This window comes from Bufo gargarizans, chromosome 2 (assembly GCF_014858855.1).
Source record: "Bufo gargarizans isolate SCDJY-AF-19 chromosome 2, ASM1485885v1, whole genome shotgun sequence".
NCBI lineage: Eukaryota > Metazoa > Chordata > Amphibia > Anura > Bufonidae > Bufo > Bufo gargarizans.
Window position 1 is genome coordinate 652,782,925 of NC_058081.1, and position 17,124 is coordinate 652,800,048.

At 45.8% G+C, this 17,124-nt stretch overlaps 1 protein-coding gene across 1 annotated transcript; it reads left to right on the plus strand.

Annotated features, from left to right (window-relative positions):
• The first annotated feature begins 594 nt into the window (after positions 1-594).
• On the plus strand, positions 595-16,726 carry LOC122926261 (cytochrome P450 2C15-like). The gene is made up of 8 exons (XM_044277636.1): positions 595-982; positions 4,656-4,805; positions 5,178-5,338; positions 6,809-6,982; positions 9,285-9,426; positions 11,952-12,139; positions 16,244-16,385; positions 16,474-16,726. Exons 1-8 carry the CDS (start codon positions 595-597, stop codon positions 16,665-16,667), a joined length of 1,539 nt encoding a protein of 512 aa, XP_044133571.1. The 3' UTR covers positions 16,668-16,726.
• The last annotated feature ends 398 nt before the right edge of the window (positions 16,727-17,124 follow it).

The window sequence follows — 17,124 nt, forward strand, 5'->3', positions numbered from 1 at the left end:
TGTATCTGATGAAAATTTATCAAAGTAAAGCTGCTATTCAACTTCATCACAAGGTCTGAAATCAATTATTTCTTCAAATTCCTCAACTATTCACCCCTATTTGTCTGCTTCAGAGCCAACACCTGGGGTCCAAGCTTATCCAGGTAGGAGCACCGTGACACTGACTTACATTAGAAGGGACAATTTAGGCCACCTTATACCACTCGGCCATTCCTACACCTGGGTACCACCCCCAATGACAAAAGGAGCCCTGGCCATTTCCGCTACGTTGCAACTGGCATCACGAACAGGATTTATTTTTGTGTCCCTGTACTACAAAGGCTACAGAATTGTCAAGAAACCCATTAAAAATGACTTTATTGTGTTTATTGCGAAGTCTTAGGCCCAGAATAGGCATCCGAGGGTCTTTGTCTGTGATGGCGGATCTTCTTCTTTCACCCCAAGAGCGGTGAAACCAAGGAACGCCCCAGCCTTAGAGCGGGAAAACACAACCCTGCCCACAGGGAACAACTCAGTGCAAAGGAAGGAAGGGAAGACTCCTCCCCTAAAGCTCCTCCTTCCTCACCAGTTTGTTGCAGCCAGAGAGAAAGCAAGATGGCACTCCCTAAGCCGACCTGGGGTGAGATGCTGTATGGCGACGAAATGCCTGAGACGTGCGCTGCAGAACCCCGAGATCCGGGTATCCTAACTGTTGCGGAGACCCAAGAAGGGATACTAAGCATTCCCCGTGCCAGCTGGTGCGACAGAGGCGGCTGGAGTACCCACTCCGCTGCCCAGGAAGAGAGGTACATTCGAAGGCCTCAATCCGATGGTGCCAACGGAGATGACGGCCCACGCTGGTACCAGCGGGCCATAGAAGATTGGGCAACTCATGTGTGGGTCCGACCACAGTCCAGAGATCCAATTCTAGAGCGGAGAAGATTGACCGTGATGTGGCTCTTGGTTGAGAGGGGGATAGGCTTCCCCCGGGACGACAAGACTGGTGAGGAGCTTTTTGTGGGTTATCGCTTCCTTAAGTGCCCCTATCTCCCCCAGCCTCTACAAAGGGTATACCATGGAGTATACCTCCATGGAGTCCCTTCAGGGGGCCTTTCGCCACAGCCATGAACTGCCTAGAGAAGCCCCTGGTCCCACTGTCAGCACTGGAGTGCTGGCAGGAAGAACTAGCAGCGCTGGGATGGGTGCGCTGTCTACAAAAATCTGCAGATGAAGTCCTACACCTCCGCTAGAAGCCTCAGCCAGACCCGGAAGTCCTCACCCCAGGATTGCCTATGCCACCCATTTGCCAATTGGGTTGCGTGTCCACTACTACTTTGACATATAGCCCGAAGGTGGCAACCTACAAGTTGCCCTGGAAGATGGTGGCGGTGATGGAGAGAGCTACCCAGGATTCGCTGCCAAGACCAGAGGATTGCTTACCAGCTCCCTTGCAGCCGGAGGTCCTGGATCTGTTTCTTATGCCAGGAGGTTCCGGTCCACTCAAGCAAAGAGTTGCCACCGCAATGACAAGTGTGACCACCAGGACACTACCAAGATCCGCCAGCAGGAGTTGCCAAAGCACCAGTGTTGCTGCACGCATGTATTACAAGAGGCAGGAGAGACCCTTGATGTCCTTCAGCAGCAGCAGCGAGGAGGATGTCAGATCTGAGGAGCTCCTCTTCATTCCTCTTCATTATCCAAAAGAACTTTGGACTAAAGGGAGCTACTTTGTGGACTGGACTTGACGGGTGAGGACTTGTTGGCATATTTATTTGTTTCTGTTGCCCCCCCCCAGTTTGTCCTCACTCAGATGGCCATGTTAGTTAGGACTCCCCCCAACTGCCTAAAATATCCCAGTTGCGCCTAACAGCACCAAAATTCCCTTTCCCCCCTTCTCAGGTTGATTGGGACCCCCTTTTTTGCTAAAATGGTTTTCATTACCTTTGCTGCTATTTATTATTATCCCATGTGGATTACAAATCACATTATTACCTCATATGGATTACAAGACGTTGTTACTTCCCGTGGATTACAGGACTTTTGCACTTCATGTTCCAGTTTGGTGCACTTGATCCGTCAGCACTGAAGCAAAGGACTCAAATGTGACTTTATTGCACTATACATTTGATTGCATTATACATGTGCCTTATATATTTGCACTAACCTTTTCAAGTTTTCAGCAAGGTTTAATGTTTTGTGCCCATTGTGTGTATTCCTTTACAGGTACTGCCATGTGATCTTTGCACTTAACCTTATTAGCCAGATAGTTAGCACCTTACTCTAGCTCATATGGACTGCCTCTGAGGATGTCAGGTTACATCACAAGCAGATCTAACACCATCAAGTGTAGAGCAACTGCTAATATGTGTTTTGAGGGATTAGTCCTCATGGAGATATGGGAGAGATCGGCTCCTCCTTCTAATTTAGTGTGTCCTAAGGCCTTGCATGCCACCTAAGGAAAATTTTGTAGCTACCTGTTAGTCATCAAGGTGACCATGTGAAGAGCTATATAGACCTTGGTGATTGGAAGGGAATACAGGATGAAGCCACCCTTCTATTTGCAGATTTTTCATAGCATCTTGGAGGGATTACAGTACATGACACTCCCACTCTCCATATACGACTATGGCCAGGTCGTGGAGTATTTGAGCGCTTTGTGCAGTCTATGTTGGTTCACTGGTTATACCAAGAGGGCAAACTGTGAATAGACACCCTTCTCATATGGGCAGGAACCTAGTGGTAGCTGTTGCTATGTCAGTCTATATACTGTATGTGTGTTATAGTCCACATTCTCATGCAGCACTTAAACTTTTCTTTAGTACCCTTAGAGCATACCCTAAGCACAAACCGAGGGCAGCTTGGTTTTAAGTAAGGGGGAATGTAACACCCCAGAGTGACATTACCACTACTGCACCTTGCTACTATCTCTAATGGGCTAATATAATGTCACATTGTGTATTTATTTCAGGTCCACTACACTGTGCATTCCTATTTCTAACGTAACTGTTATGTTCAAATGTAATGTGCCTGGTTCACCAGCAGATGTGGCAGAGCTATCTTAGATAGAGTGGAACCTTCCATTACATTCTAACCCCCGTCTGTGGAGGAGTGGGCGAGTCCCACTTCCTGCAGGAAGGGTGAGGATCAGTTTCAATTACTCTAGCTTACCCCCTGCTAGGGAAAATAGGGTGTGCTAGGCACGTCACTGCTGGACTTGACCAGGCCAAGCCAAGCCAGGTAGAGCACTTTCAGCTCTGCTGGATGTGGAGGCCACAGCTTAGAGCCCCAGGAGCCAGGAGGAGAGTTCCCTGACACAATTAAGAGACAGACTACAAAGAGAGAAGTTGCAGCATAAAGAAGAAGCTAAGTTGTATAGCAAGCCTGTCAGTACAGCAGAGCCAGAGAGCAACAGATGTAGAAGAGACGAGTTTAAATGCCAAAGCCTGCTGGGACCAAGAAAAAAAATGAAGATTGTGTCTGATGAAAGTTTATCAAAGTAAAGCTGCTATTCAACTTCATCACAAGGTCTGGACTCAAATTCCTCAACTATTCACCCCTATTTGTCTGCTTCGGAGACGACGCCTGGGGTCCAAACGTATCCAGGTAGGAGCACCGTGACACTCACTTGCACTAGAAGGGACATTTTAGGCCACCCTATACCACTTGGCCATTCCTACACCTGGGTACCACCACCAATTACAAAAGGGGCCTTGGCGGTTGCCGCTGAGTTGCACCTGCATGGCCTAAACGTGCTTCCATGGCCTTCAGCACCATAAGACTTGTCTCTCATCAAGAACATCTGGGGCATCACTGCTTGTCAATTGAAAAGGGAGCTGTCAGCAGAAGATCTTGATGATTTGCTTTCCCAAGTGCAATCAGCATGGCAGAACTTTCCTCAGACAACTATTAATAACTTTATTGATGGCATGCCAAGGCTACTGTGCCTGCTACCTGTAATTGCACTGTGACACTCATCATCTTCAGTAAAAAGTCTATTATCTGCTTTAGCCAAACAGGCCTGGTCATTGCATCCACCTACTCTCTTGCCTTTCACCCTGCTAGCCATCCACTTAACATCAAGGACACCCCAGCCACCACCAGGCAGGAGGTCCCAAAAATTCAAGGTGTGCTCGAGTGGAAGATGTTGCATCCCTCCATCCATTGCACACTTGGCCTGAGAAGAATACCGGAGAGAGGAATAAGCCACAGTGAAGAATACAACCACAATTGTTGCTGTCGTCACCAGTCTCATCCTCTCCAACAGCAGCCAGGCTCCCTGCAGACTCTCACAGGGTGCGGTCATGTGGACTCAGCGGCGCCCAGTCAGGTGGACTCTCGCGGCGCCCAGTCAGGTGGACTCTCGCGGCGCCCAGTCAGGTGGACTCTCGCGGCGCCCAGTCAGGTGGACTCTCGCGGCGCCCAGTCAGGTGGACTCTCGCGGCGCCCAGTCAGGTGGACTCTCGCGGCGCCCAGTCAGGTGGACTCTCGCGGCGCCCAGTCAGGTGGACCCTCGCGGCGCAGTAGTTACTGCTGAATTTTCAGTTTATTTTTTCCTCATGTGTATACATTTCCATTCAGTAAGAAAACCTCAAATTTTGCTCATCTGACCTTGATTGGACTTTACAATAATGTCGACCTAGAAAGCTGCGTGAGATTTATCATCTTCTGCTCCACAGGTTTCCCAAGCATTGACGGAGAACGATGGCGCCAGCTCCGCAGGTTCACCATCACCTCCCTGAGGAATTTTGGAATGGGGAAGACGTCCATGGAAAGGCGGGTGCTTGAAGAATCTGAAAACCTGATCAGAGCTGTGACAAAGATAGAAGGCGAGTTCCCCCTGATTGGCAATTGTGGGACGTTAAAGGGTTGGTTTAAAATTGAGACAGAAAAATGCCCCCGGCCGTGCCAGCATTCTACAAATATATCATACATTGTTATATGGGTGCACAAGGGGTTAATGATACTACTCCTATTTTTAATACAGAATTTGGAATTCCCCAGATCCATTTACTTATTCAGTGTCACATAACACATTCTGTTTCTATCTCCTGCCACCAGGGGGAGCTCACTGTATGGGGATTTTCATAATTGCGCTCCATACTACATTCATAGCACTCAGCTCCCCCTGGTGGTGATTGATAGTATTACAGATTTTAATTGGATTTTTTTTTAACCTGAGCTTATCATTATTTTCATAGGAAAACCGTTCAATGCCCTTAACCTCCTGGGCTGCGCTGTGGGGAATATTACCAGCTGTGCCCTGCTGGGGGAGCACTTTGACTATAACGACCCAAAGTTACAGGAGCTGATTATAACTACAAGGAGATTCATCTTCAATACCCACTCACCCTTACACGAGGTACAGGACAATGAAACTGACACTTAGGGTATATACACCACATATACTGTACGTGGCGGGGCTCATGGGCTGTGTATATGGATGTATACTGTGGTGTAATCACAGCGACTTCTACAATATGTATCCATTGTATTGATTCCCCCTGTTCTTGATACATTGTATCCCTCTATGTATATACAGATACATTGTATCCCTCTATGTATATACAGAGTTATTGTATCCCTCTATGTATACACAGATACATTGTATCCCTCTATGTATATACAGATATATTGTATCCCTCTATGTATACACAGATACATTGAATTCCTCTATGTATACACAGATACATTGTATCCCTCTATGTATACACAGATACATTGTATCCCTCTATGTATACACATATACATTGTATCCCTCTATGTATACACAGATACATTGTATCCCTCTATGTATTGTGGGGGTTTAGCTCTTCTCCGGGGGTCATTCTCACAGGTTACTTCACCAGACACGTATATAATGTCCAAACAGTGCATTTATTGTGCAACACCAGCAACAACAAGATGACAAAATAATAAACACTCGCCCGTCCAGGCTCTAACTCAACACAAAGTTTCCTGACTCACCTAGGTCAGAGTTCACCCCCTGTGAACTCATGCGGCTTTGTCAGCCAATGTCCCCCAACTCCAGGCTACCACCCAGCCTCGTGGCCCCTCAGCCTTGCCTGGCTGAGACCACACTCACAGAGCCTCCAGGCCTCTGTCACAGTCTCTGCCCCAAGACAACACTTACCCCTTGCTGACACCCTGGGAGGTGCTTTATGCCAGCCTTATTACCTTTAGCTTGCCTCACCTGTGGTGGAACAGGGGTGTGGACCGCACTATCCACCCCTTCCTTTCCTCTAAGCTGCGTGAGACCTGTCACTGTCTCACAGTATACACAGAATTATTGTATCCCTCTATGTATACACAGATACATTGTATCCCTCTATGTATACACAGAATTATTGTATCCCTCTATGTATACACAGAATTATTGTATCCCTCTATGTATACACAGATACATTGTATCCCTCTATGTATACACAGATACATAGTATCCCTCTATGTATACACAGATACATTGTATCCCTCTATGTATACACAGAGTTATTGTATCCCTCTATGTATACACAGATACATTGTATCCCTCTATGTATACACAGAATTATTGTATCCCTCTATGTATACACAGATACATTGTATCCCTCTATGTATATACAGATACATTGTATCCCTCTATGTATACACAGAGTTATTGTATCCCTCTATGTATACACAGATACATTGTATCCCTCTATGTATACACAGATACATTGTATCCCTCTATATAAATACTGATACATTGTATCCCTCTATATAAACACATATTGTATCCCTCTTTGTATACATTGTATACACAGAACGCCTCTCTCTCTCTCTCTCTCTCTCTCACTTTCTCCAATTTTTTCAGCTCGGAAACACTTTCCCTTTTCTCCTAAACATCCCAATTCTAAAGGAGAAAATCTTCAAGGAAAGTTCTAAGTTGATCTCATTTGTCAAAAAGTACATTGAGCAGCACAGAAAGAGCCTGGACCCCAGCGCTCCCCGGGATTTCATTGACTACTTCCTGCTGAAGATCAAAGAGGTACAGATGTAGCAGAGCTAAGAGTGCAAATCTAGAGATCAGTCCAGCCTAAGTATCTCATATATGTATTGTAGCAGGGCTGCCAGATTCATTTATATGTTGTCACAGCCCCGCCCCCTGCTAAAGACATCACTGATATAATGACATGTGATCAGATATGAAATCCACACACCTTATACTACAGTGACATCTATTCATCTATGACTGCTGACAACCTGCCTGCAGCTTTATGTATTACTTGGGTACTGGGGTGGCAGTGAATGTAGCAGAGTGGATGTACGTATTACTGGTGTACTGGGGTGGCAGTGAATGTAGCAGAGTGGATGTACGTATTACTGGTGTACTGTAGTGGCAGTGGATATGGCAGAGTGGATGTATGAATTACTGGTGTACTGGGGTTGCAGTGGATGTAAGTATAACTGGTTTACTGGGGTGGCAGTGGATGAATGTATTACTGGTGTACTGGGGTGGCATGGGATGTTGCAGAGTGGATGTATATATTAGCGGTGTACTGGGGTTGCAGTGGATGTAAGTATAACTGGTTTACTGGGGTGGCAGTGGATGTAGCAGAGTGGATGTGTGTATTACTGGTGTACTGTAGTGGCAGTGGGTATAGCAGAATGGATGTTTAAAGGTGTACTGGGGTGGCATGGGATGTAGCATAGTGGATGTATATATTAGTGGTGTACTGGGGTTGCAGTGGATGTAAGTATAACTGGTTTACTGGGGTGGCATTGGATGTAGCAGAGTGGATGTATGTATTACTAGTGTACTGGGGTGGCAGTGGATATAGCAGAGTGGATGTATGTATTAAAGGTGTACTGGGGTGGCATAGGATGTAGCAGAGTGGATGAATGTATTATTGGTATACTGGGGTGGCAGTGGTTTTATCAGAGTGGATGTATGTATTACTGGTGTACTAGGGTGGCAGTGGTTTTATCAGAGTGGATGTATGTATTACTGGTGTACTGGGGTGGCAGTGGATTTATCAGAGTGGATGTATATATTATCGGTGTACTGGAGTGGCAATGGATGTATGTATTACTGGTGTACTGGGGTGCCAGTGGATTTATCAAAGTGCATGTATATATTACTAGTTTACTTGCAGTGGCAGTGGATCTAGCAGAGTAAATGTATGTATTACTGGTGTACTGGGGTGGCAATGGATGTAGCAGAGTGGATGAATGTATTACTGGTGTACTGGGGAGGCAATGGATGTAGCAGAGTGGATGTATGTAATACTGGTGTACTGGAGTGGCAGTGAATGTAGCAGAGTGGATGTATGTACTGTATTACTGGTGTACTGGAGTGGCAATGGATGTAGCAGAGTGGATGTATGTACTGTATTACTGGTGTACTGGAGTGGCAATGGATGTAGCAGAGTGGATGAATGTATTACTGGTGTACTGGAGTGGCAGTGGATGTAGAAGAGTGTATGTATGTATTACTGGTGTACTGGGGTAGCAGTGGATGTATGTATTACTGGTGTACTGGGGTAGCAGTGGATGTATGTATTACTGGTGTACTGGGGTAGCAGTGGATGTATGTATTACTGGTGTACTGGGGTAGCAGTGGATGTATGTATTACTGGTGTACTGGGGTAGCAGTGGATGTATGTATTACTGGTGTACTGGGGTAGCAGTGGATGTATGTATTACTGGTGTACTGGGGTAGCAGTGGATGTATGTATTACTGGTGTACTGGGGTAGCAGTGGATGTATGTATTACTGGTGTACTGGGGTGGCAGTGGATGTATGTATTACTGGTGTACTGGAGTGGCAGTGGATGTATGTATTACTGGTGTACTGGAGTGGCAGTGGATGTAGAAGAGTGGATGTATGTATTACTGGTGTACTGGGGTGGCAATGGATTTTTCACAATACATGTATATATTTCCAGTGTACTTGGGTGGCAGTGGATGTAGCAGAGTAAATATATGTATTACTGGTGTACTAGGGTGGCATTGGATGTAGCAGGGTGGATGTATGTATTACTGGTGTACTGGGGTGGCAGTGGCTATAGCAGAGTGGACAAATGCATTACTGGTGTACTGGGGTGGCATTGGATGTAGAAGAGTGGATGTATGTATTACTGGTGTACGGGGGTGGCAGTGGCTATAGCAATGTGGATAAATGCATTACTGGCGTACTGGGGTGGCATTAGATGTAGCAGAGTGGATGTGTTTATTACTGGGGTACTGGGGTGGCATTGGATGTAGCAGAGTGGATGTGTTTATTACTGGTGTACTGGGGTGGCAGTAAATGGTGGCTGGTATAATACTGACCTCAGATATTCCGTACAGGAAGAAGCCAGGTCCGGGAGCAATTTCAGTGAGACCAGCCTGCTGATGACCCTCATTGCCCTCCTTGCAGCTGGAACTGAGACTACGACCTCGACCCTCAATTTCGCTCTTAATGTAATTAGCAATTACCCAGAAGTCCAGGGTAAGAAAGCCCATGTAAATGTAACTTATGAACGCACTGTGTATATATAATGTATGAACGCACTGTGTGTATATAATGTATGAACGTACTGTGTATGTATAATGTATAAACGCACTGTGTGTATATAATGTATAAACGCACTGTGTGTATATAATGTATGAACGCACTGTGTGTAAATAATGTATGAACGCACTGTGTATATAATGTATGAACGCACTGTGTGTATATAATGTGTGAACGCACTGTGTGTATATAATGTGTGAACGCACTGTGTGTATATAATGTATAAACGCACTGTGTGTATATAATGTATGAACGCACTGTGTGTAAATAATGTATGAACGCACTGTGTATATAATGTATGAACGCACTGTGTGTATATAATGTATGAACACACTGTGTATATAATGTGTGAACGCACTGTGTGTATATAATGTATGAACACACTGTGTGTATATAATGTATGAACGCCCTGTGTATATAATGTATGAACGCACTGTGTGTATATAATGTATGAACGCACTGTGTGTATAATGTATGAACGCACTGTGTGTATATAATGTATGAACGCACTGTGTGTATATAATGTATGAACGCACTGTGTGTATATAATGTATGAACGCACTGTGTGTATATAATGTATGAACGCACTGTGTGTATATAATGTATGAACGCACTGTGTGTATATAATGTATGAACGCACTGTGTGTATATAATGTATGAACGCACTGTGTGTATATAATGTGTGAACGCACTGTGTGTATATAATGTGTGAACGCACTGTGTGTATACAATGTATGAACGCACTGTGTGTATATAATGTATGAACGCACTGTGTGTATATAATGTGTGAACGCACTGTGTGTATATAATGTGTGAACGCACTGTGTGTATATAATGTATGAACGCACTGTGTGTATATAATGTATGAACGCACTGTGTGTATATAATGTGTGAACGCACTGTGTGTATATAATGTATGAACGCACTGTGTGTATATAATGTATGAACGCACTGTGTGTATATAATGTGTGAACGCACTGTGTGTATATAATGTGTGAACGCACTGTGTGTATATAATGTGTGAACGCACTGTGTGTATACAATGTATGAACGCACTGTGTGTATATAATGTGTGAACGCACTGTGTGTATATAATGTGTGAACGCACTGTGTGTATATAATGTATGAACGCACTGTGTGTATATAATGTATGAACGCACTGTGTGTATATAATGTATGAACGCACTGTGTGTATATAATGTGTGAACGCACTGTGTGTATATAATGTATGAACGCACTGTGTGTATATAATGTATGAACGCACTGTGTGTATATAATGTATGAACGCACTGTGTGTATATAATGTGTGAACGCACTGTGTGTATATAATGTATGAACGCACTGTGTGTATATAATGTGTGAACGCACTGTGTGTATATAATGTATGAACGCACTGTGTGTATATAATGTATGAACGCACTGTGTGTATATAATGTATGAACGCACTGTGTGTATATAATGTATGAACGCGCTCTGTGTATATAATGTATGAACGCACTGTGTGTATATAATGTATGAACGCACTGTGTGTATATAATGTATGAACGCACTGTGTGTATATAATGTATGAACGCACTGTGTGTATATAATGTATGAACGCACTGTGTGTATATAATGTATGAACGCACTGTGTGTATATAATGTATGAACGCACTGTGTGTATATAATGTGTGAACGCACTGTGTGTATATAATGTATGAACGCACTGTGTGTATATAATGTATGAACGCACTGTGTGTATATAATGTATGAACGCGCTCTGTGTATATAATGTATGAACGCACTGTGTGTATATAATGTATGAACGCACTGTGTGTATATAATGTATGAACGCACTGTGTGTATATAATGTATGAACGCACTGTGTGTATATAATGTATGAACGCACTGTGTGTATATAATGTATGAACGCACTGTGTGTATATAATGTATGAACGCACTGTGTGTATATAATGTATGAACGCACTGTGTGTATATAATATTCACAGATAGATTCTAGTCTCATGGGAAGTGGATTCGGCTTCTCCTGTTCTGTGGCTGAAGTTCTCTATTCTCATCATTTTCTGCCCTGAATATTTTTGTGGACAGTGATTTGGATCTAATCAATGAGATAAATTGCACCCAAAACTTAGCAAGGGCGCATGTGATGTGCATCTAACCGACAACCTTCCACATGTAGGACAGTTTTGCACCTTAACGGTTTGGATAAAATTGAAGCAAAACTTACAAAATTCACAAAACGTTATCCCTGTTCACCACATTCATCACTGAGAGCCCCACTGATGACTGAGGGCCGATGTCCACGGAACTAGAGGAGTTCAGGACAGATGGGTTGCCGTAGGACCTCCTCAGCATCCTCAGACTTCAGACCATCCCTGACAACCCTACTTTTCTGATGGGTGCAAAGCATTGTAGACCTTCATTCTCTAAGGCGTCATGTATCATTACTCCAAATGTTCCAGGTAAAGTCCAGCAGGAGATTGATGAAGTCACCGGGTCGCAGCGTCCTCCTGGAATTATGGACAGGGCACAGATGCCATACACCAACGCCGTCATCCATGAGGTACAGAGGATCATGGACCTCGCACCAGTGGCTCACTATCATGCAGTGACCAAGGAGACTCATTTCCGAGGATACACCATCCCCAAGGTACTAAACGGAAACTCTGTTATGCATGACCCAATAATAGACACACACGGGGGGTGGGGTCACTGGGTAATATATGGCCCAATGATAGACATGCAAGGACGACGTCAATGGGTAATATATGGCCTAATGATGGACAGACACTGAGGGGTCACTGGGTAATGTATGGCCCAATGATGGACATACACGGAGAGGGCCATTGGGTAATGTATCGTCCAATGATGGACAGACACGGAGGGGGGTCACTGGGTTATGTATGACCCAATGATGGGCAGACACGGAGGGGGGTCACTGGGTTATGTATGACCCAATGATGGGCAGACTCTGAGGGGTCACTGGGTAATGTATGACCCAATGATGGACAGATACGTAGAGGGTCACTGGGTAATGTTTGGCCTAATGATGGACACACAGAGTGGTCACTGAGTAATGTATCGTCCAATGATAGAGACACATGGAGGGTCACTGGGTAATGGATCGCCCAATGATGGAAACATGAGATGGGTCACAGGGAACTGCATGGCCCAATGACAGAGACAAACAGAGGGATCACTCAAGTACGCATGCCAAGTGAAGGACACAAGCAGAGGGGGTCACTTAATTATGTGCACCCAGTGATGGAATCCCGTAGGTTCTCCAAAAGGCAGCATACATCCTCTTACAATGGCCCTCACTTTTATACAAGGGTTAGCAACTTTTGGCATTCCACCTGTTCAGCTGTCGGTTTATCTAAACTGATACATTGTCACAAGCCCTCAGCTGAATAAGCAGGAAACTGCATTGTCTTTAAACTGAGCAGGAATGATTTGTCAAATTGGAACATGTGGTCACATCCACGGCTGGTCTGTACTGGAGACTCATTCCAAAATTGTTCCTCCACCCTTGCCCTGACCACTGAGCAACATAGACAATGCTTATCCATACAAACACCACACCCTTTGTCATAGAATGAGGAGCGGGTTAGCAGCAGTGGCAGTACCAGTGACAGTAGTGGCCCCATGATGGTGGCAGCAGCAGTGGCAGTACCAGTGACAGTAGTGGCCCCATGATGGTGGCAACAGCAGTGGCAGTACCAGTGACAGTAGTGGCCCCATGATGGTGGCAGCAGCAGTGGCAGTACCAGTGACAGTAGTGGCCCCATGATGGTGGCAGCAGCAGTGGCAGTACCAGTGACAGTAGTGGCCCCATGATGGTGGCAGCAGCAGTGGCAGTACCAGTGACAGTAGTGGCCCCATGATGGTGGCAGCAGCAGTGGCAGTACCAGTGACAGTAGTGGCCCCATGATGGTGGCAGCAGCAGTGGCAGTAAGGCTGAGTTCACCTCAGTTTTTTTTTCCCGTTCCTCTGATCCATCATAACAACAGAAAACTAAAAAAAACGCGGCCTGTATTTTGAGGTTCAGATGGTCAGTATTTGGTCAATATTTTACATCAGTATTTCAGCAATAATTGTAGGACAAAACCAGGAGTGGGTCCAAAACAGAGATAAAATGTAATGGAAATATTTGCATCTCATCTGTGTCTCGGACCCACTCCTGCTTTTGGCTTACAAATACTGACCAAGTACTGACCGTGTGAAGGAGGCGTTACGGATGCTAAAAATACAGGATCTTTTCTTTCTGTTCTTGGGACGGATCAGAAGAATGGGAAAAATAAAGGGTGATGTCAAAATGAACAAATAGGAACAATGGTGGCCCCTTAACTGAGTGGGGATGGTGAGCGAGGTTTTTAAAAATTCGATTCAGACAATTCGCTGTATTTTTCCTAGAAATTTCCTTCATTCCAAATTAATTAATTAATTAAATCAGCTGTATCCTGGCTGCAGGGAGAGTGCATCTCAGTGTACATCACTGTGCAGTCAGCAACATCCGTAGCTAGTCCTTTCTGGTAGTAAACAGTCACTGTGCGTCAGTATGACAGGCAGGTCACATACAGTATATAGACGTGCGCAGCATCGTACAGGCCACCAAGAGTCCTAGCTAACCCCAAGCTAAACCAAAAGAAAAACACAAGTGCTTGATGACACTGGCAGTTCTGGCCTGTCGCTGCGACATCTGCTACTACCCCCCCCCCCCCCCTTCTTCTGCTGCTACATCGGCCGGCTCCAGAAACATTTTGGATTTTGGCCACTGCCGTTCCCTCAGAGGGTCCACCTGTCTGTTTGACATACTGTACTGTAACAGTCACTGTAAGGGTACAAGAAGTTTGTCAGTGTGGACACCCTGATAACAGTAGAACAAGACAGATTATTCACCCCAATTTGAGAAGCAAGGCCTCGTAGAATTGCTGATCTAATAAACAAGGAGGACACTGGTCAATTACGTAGCTCTGTGCCCTACACAGGAATTGTTGCAAACTGCGCTGTCTCCTATGGATCCCTTCATCTTCAGATTACTGTCCCTGCAATCTCCCTATGCTCTCCCAATGCAGTAATCTACTCTGCTGTCTCACAGGCACGCTCCTACCCTGCTGTCTCACAGGCACGCTTCTACCCTGCTGTCTCACAGGCACGCTTCTACCCTGCTGTCTCACAGGCACGCTTCTACCCTGCTGTCTCACAGGCACGCTTCTACCCTGCTGTCTCACAGGCACGCTTCTACCCTGCTGTCTCACAAGCACGCTTCTACCCTGCTGTCTCACAGGCACGCTTCTACCCTGCTGTCTCACAGGCACGCTTTTACCCTGCTGTCTCACAGGCACGCTTCTACCCTGCTGTCTCACAGGCACGCTTCTACCCTGCTGTCTCACAGGCACGCTTCTACCCTGCTGTCTCACAGGCACACTTCTACCCTGCTGTCTCACAGGCACACTTCTACCCTGCTGTCTCACAGGCACGCTTCTACCCTGCTGTCTCACAGGCACGCTTCTACCCTGCTGTCTCTTGTGCAGGTCTCTGACCTCTCACAACATGTGCTCTCACTCGACTTTCCTTATCAGTAGTTGCACATCTAGAGGACTCCGCAGTGGACCTGTCCTCCAAGTCTGTGCTGGCTTGTAGCTGCAGACTGTCCTCACTAAGTTCATCCTTGCTGAAAACTGGAGCAGAGCCGGCAGCAGACGTTACTTGGCTAACAGACGGAGCAGCAAAAGCGATGTCAGAGGAACCCACCGATTCCTGGCTGTGTGTATCTGTTGTAACTTGAGATAATGTTGAAGAGCTAGTCAACCATTCCAGTACAGCCGGATTGTTGGTCAAAACATGACCGCTGGTTGACACTTGCAGCTCTGGCCTGTTGCTGTGGCTGCTGCTACCTATTCTTTTGCTGCTACTTGTTCCATCTAAGGCCTCATGCACACTGCCGTGTTTCACGGCCGTATGCGGGCCGTGGAACCGCGGCCTGGATCCCTCCTGAGAGCAGGAGCGCACGGCGTCACTGGTTGCTATGACGCCGTGCGCTCCCTGCTGCCGGCACAGTACAGTAATACACTGGTACGATCTATACCAGTGTATTACTGTACTGTGCCGGCAGCAGGGGGCGCACGGCGTCATAGCAACCAGTGACGCCGTGCGCTCCTGCTCTCAGGAGGGATCCAGGCCGCGGTTCCACGGCCCGCATACGGCCGTGAAACACGGCCGTGTGCATGGGGCCTAAAGCTACATTTTTGCCTCAGCCTGTTTCTTTGGAGGGCCTAGGCAACTGCCTGTTGGCCATAGAGTACAGTAATTGTATTAACAATGTAGCAGATTAACTAAGAATGTGGGAGCAGTTCAACAAGATGCACTCAATCTGCACTGTCCCTGCAGTCTCCCTACAGTCTCTAAAAACTCTTCCTACAATCTCCGTATACTTTTCCTGCACTGTCCCTGTATTCTCCCTATCCAATAATCTTCATTAAATAGCTTTCTGCACATCTCTCCCTAAGCTCAGCTCACAGTGAAATGGCAGAGACCGGGCAGGAGGAGAATCTTTATGAGGCTGTAACAGTACAGGGGCTGGCGATCTGCTGAGTTAGACCCCCCATTAGACTCATTTATAGTTAGACCCCCCCCATTAGACTCATTCATAGTTAGACCCCCACATTAGACTCATTTATACTTAGACCCCCCCATTAGACTCATTCAGATCAGACACGCCCATTGATACTTTAGATCTCTTCTTTTTTCGTAGGGGACGACAGTAATCCCGTTCATATCGTCAGTGCTGTCTGACCCCACCCAGTGGGAGACCCCTGAAGATTTCAATCCTGGGCATTTCCTGGATGAGAAGGGGCAGTTTCGGCTAAGATCGGCCTTCATGGCTTTTTCTGCAGGTGAGGAGCTTTCTATAAACATGCATGTTACATGATGAGAGGACGGTATGTGCAGGGCAGTAATAACCACCTCTAATCTCTCTGTCAGGGAAGCGTATCTGTGCCGGAGAGAACCTGGCCCGCATGGAGCTCTTCCTGCTCTTCACTTCTCTGCTCCAGAAATTCACCCTCACCCTCCCACCGGGGACAGAACCTCAGGACTGTAGGAAACTCAAGCAGAACAAGTTTAAAACTCTGTTTCTCTCCCATATTTGTGCTGAACCTAGGTCCTCCACAGCCTAAGCAGAGGAGGTGCGAGGCACCAAGGCCAAAGAATAGGAGGCGTGACTGCTCCAGTTTTGTGTCAATAAACATGCATCATTGTATAATGGAATATACTGAATGTTCTACTTTCAATCAGTTTCAATTCTTCACCATTCTCAAGATCTCTGCTTGCTGACAGGGAATGGTAACATTCTTGCAACCTACTTTTGCTCACACATCTGAGGGGCATGTTACAATGTATCAGTGTAGAAAATCCTCAGCTGAGCACATCAATAGGACAAACCTCTCTCCCCTTCAGGACTCCAGGTGAATAGATCTTACATCGTAACAACCTATCAGCTACAGTGAATTCGGAAAGTCTTCAGACCGTTCACCTTTTTTTTATATTTTGTTACTATTTATGCTAAAATAAAATAAAAATAAAATCAGGTTTCCCCCCAATAATTTTGCACTTAAAACCCCATAATGAGAAAGT

Bases quoted from the DNA above. Each gene is read 5' to 3' on its own strand.
- LOC122926261 (XM_044277636.1), top strand. From the start codon at position 595: ATGGCACTCCCTAAGCCGACCTGGGGTGAGATGCTGTATGGCGACGAA. The intron at 4,806-5,177 runs GCGAGTTCCCCC...TTATTTTCATAG, and splicing joins AGCTGTGACAAAGATAGAAG to GAAAACCGTTCAATGCCCTT. The intron at 9,427-11,951 runs GTAAGAAAGCCC...CAAATGTTCCAG, and splicing joins CAATTACCCAGAAGTCCAGG to GTAAAGTCCAGCAGGAGATT.